The sequence below is a fragment of the Camelina sativa genome, chromosome 17 (genome assembly GCF_000633955.1).
Source record: "Camelina sativa cultivar DH55 chromosome 17, Cs, whole genome shotgun sequence".
NCBI classification, from domain to species: domain Eukaryota; kingdom Viridiplantae; phylum Streptophyta; class Magnoliopsida; order Brassicales; family Brassicaceae; genus Camelina; species Camelina sativa.
The window spans coordinates 34602361-34605142 of NC_025701.1; the positions used below are offsets into that span (position 1 = coordinate 34602361).

The 2782-nt window shown below is 33.9% G+C and overlaps 1 protein-coding gene across 1 annotated transcript in view; it reads left to right on the forward strand.

Annotated features, from left to right (window-relative positions):
* LOC104760075 overlaps positions 958–2782 on the forward strand; it is a 12126-nt gene continuing 10301 nt past the window's right edge. The window contains exons 1-2 of the mRNA XM_019239074.1: positions 958–1639; positions 1869–1986. Of these exons, the coding sequence (XP_019094619.1) occupies positions 975–1639; positions 1869–1986 (783 nt within the window). The 5' untranslated portion in view covers positions 958–974. The remainder of the gene's footprint in view (positions 1640–1868; positions 1987–2782) is intronic.

Genomic DNA, 2782 nt, shown 5'->3' on the forward strand with positions numbered 1-2782 from the left:
ATAACTAAATTTTTCGACGTGGCTAAATGTTTAGATTAGTTTTTTAACCGACAATATATTTTGTGACTATTTTGTTATATTTAATTTGTTTTGTTTGTTGTTTGAGATTCTATTTTGATTTTGAATTATTATAATAAAAAAATAAATAATCTATATACATAATAAGTCAATTATATGCTATGATTAAGTCAAATTTTTCATAATAAATTAATTATTTTACACAATTTTAGTTAAATCAACTTAAGTTTATATGTCAAATATTCTAATATTAATAGTGTTGACAAATAATAAAATAAAGATTTAACCCGTGTTAGCAGAAAGTTAATGATATTTTATTAATTCAAACATGTTGTTTTAGTAAAACATCTACTATATAACCATATTATATAATATTTTAAAATTTTTAATTTTACATATTCGTAATATTTTAAAATTTTATTCATCTTATATATATTAATTATAATATTTAAATAAATGTGAATCGAAGTTTTTCTTATGTTAAGAATCAAAGCTTACAGGTTTTGAAAAAAAAAAATAGGAATCAAATTGTTGTTTTTTGTTTGCAAATGATTCATAAATAGAATATCTTCAATACATAGTAGAAGGTGTGATTAAATATATCATAGTTTATGTTTCCATATTGATTTTACTGTAATTTTTTTAGTTGGAATGAAATGTAAAATATTTAGGAAACAAAATCTAAAGTAATGTTATTTTTGGAAATTTTTTTAGGGACTAACTTTATAAAAAAGTACAAATAAAAGGGTAGAACCCAAAATGTATTTCAAAAATGCGTATATAGATACTGAAATAATCCCAAAATTGAACATGAGTAAACCAAAACTCCAAAACCGATCCAAACCGTATTTAAACCAAATCTAAACCGAAAGCGGTCTGGGCAACATCGAGTCTTAATGGGTTTAACAAAGAGGAATGACATAAACCCTTTCCCATGGCTGCTTCTGCAACCTAAAATGGCTCCTTCAATCTCTCTTCTTCTCATCAGACGCGTCTCTCTCTTCCACAGAAACCCTAAAAGCCGCCGACTTTTCCAACCATTTCTCGCAAAATCATTCTCTACTTCTCCACAGAGCAAACCTGACTCAACCCTTGAACCTAATCACAAACCCTCTTCTCTCTCTTCTCGTCTTAGCTTCGTCTTCGATCAAATTGATGCTATTGAGAAACGTCACTCTGAGCAAGACGAAACCCTTGAGCGTATTCGTGCTTGGCGTCAATCTAAACAGACCCATCAGCCAAAGACACCATCTTGTGCTCCACAGGATCCGCATCCTAGGGAAGTTGATACCTTTGTGCCTAATGAGGAATTGGTGGTCTCTTGTTCCGTAGCTGAGCCGAGTCAGATCAATTCTGGCGAGGTGAGTAAGGAGAAGGGTGTGGTGGAGCTTGTGCATCCATGGCCGGAGTGGATGGAGTTGATGGAGAGGCTTTTAAAGCAGAATTACTTTGATCATAGGAGAGAAAGAGATGAAGATGAGATGGTGAGTTGTTTGGGGATGGATGTTTCTAATGTGGGAGTAGGTGAAGAAGAGAAGGTTGGAGTTGCCTTGTTTCAGGATTTTAGAGCTGTTCAAAACGCTTGTATCAATTTTGGAAAAGACCGGTTCGATATCCTAAGGTTTGTGCATATTCTGAATCGAACAAGTTAAACATTTTTATTTGTCCTATATGAATTGTATGATTCGTATATAAGTTTGATCGAGAGTGATTAAGTTTAGCTAGTTTTAATGACTTTGCTATTGTTTCTGTACTCGCTAGTGGCGTTTGAGCAGTTTAGTTGTTAAGATTAAAGATACTGAGGAGGGTAAAGTCTACTTATATGTGCTTATGTGAGTATATTTCCTCAGGTCATTGTCGAGAAATGACATTCAAGTTCTTGTTGGCCATGGATGTCCAGCGACTGATAGAAAGGTGATTTTCTCAGGAAAACTACTAAGGAAGCGTGTCCATCTGGATGAAGGAGATGTAAGGAGTTTTAAATAAGCTATACATACAAGAATTGTGCTATTATGAACATTGCCATCTCATTGATTTTTGCTACTTGTTCTATCATTCGTCTAGATGCCTAGCTATCAATACCATTGCCATCTCAATGATTTTTGCTGACGATTCATCTCTTACTCTTTGGTTTTGATACAATGTGAGATGTTTGATACATGGATGAATAATAAGGAAGGTACAAATAGGTGGAATGAAGAATAGATTACGAGTCTTTGGCTCATTGGTTGTGTGGGAGCTTCAAACGTTGCGATCATTGGTTCTACATTTTAATAGTTGACTCAAGGAAATCAGAAGAGGGTTTCATTACTGTTCTTCAGAAATTAGCTTCTCATTTTAATAATTTTTCTTTTAGTTTGGTTGGAGTATTGGGCTGTGGCTATTTTCTTAGGTTTCATAAAGTCTCCTCTGTTAATCTTACTGATAAATTTTCTTCCTCGCGATATTTCCGGTTAATTTCCTAACTGGTTTACTATCAATAGGTTCTTCAGATGATAACATTCATTCATATATTAGGTCTGCAGTTCCTGCAGCTTGAGGAACTCATGCGAAAAGGCGTTTTTGTTAACAAACAAAGAGGATGAGGCTCGAACCATTGATCTCATGCGCATTTTGTTCACCTATGGTTTTGACCCATTGAACGGAACAGTGGCCAACAAAAATCTCCTGAAGAAAAAGTCTGTTAAGACTGTGGTGCGGAAACTGCTGCACGAGATTGTCAAGTTAAGCACTGTACCAATAGATCCTAATCTTACTCCACCAG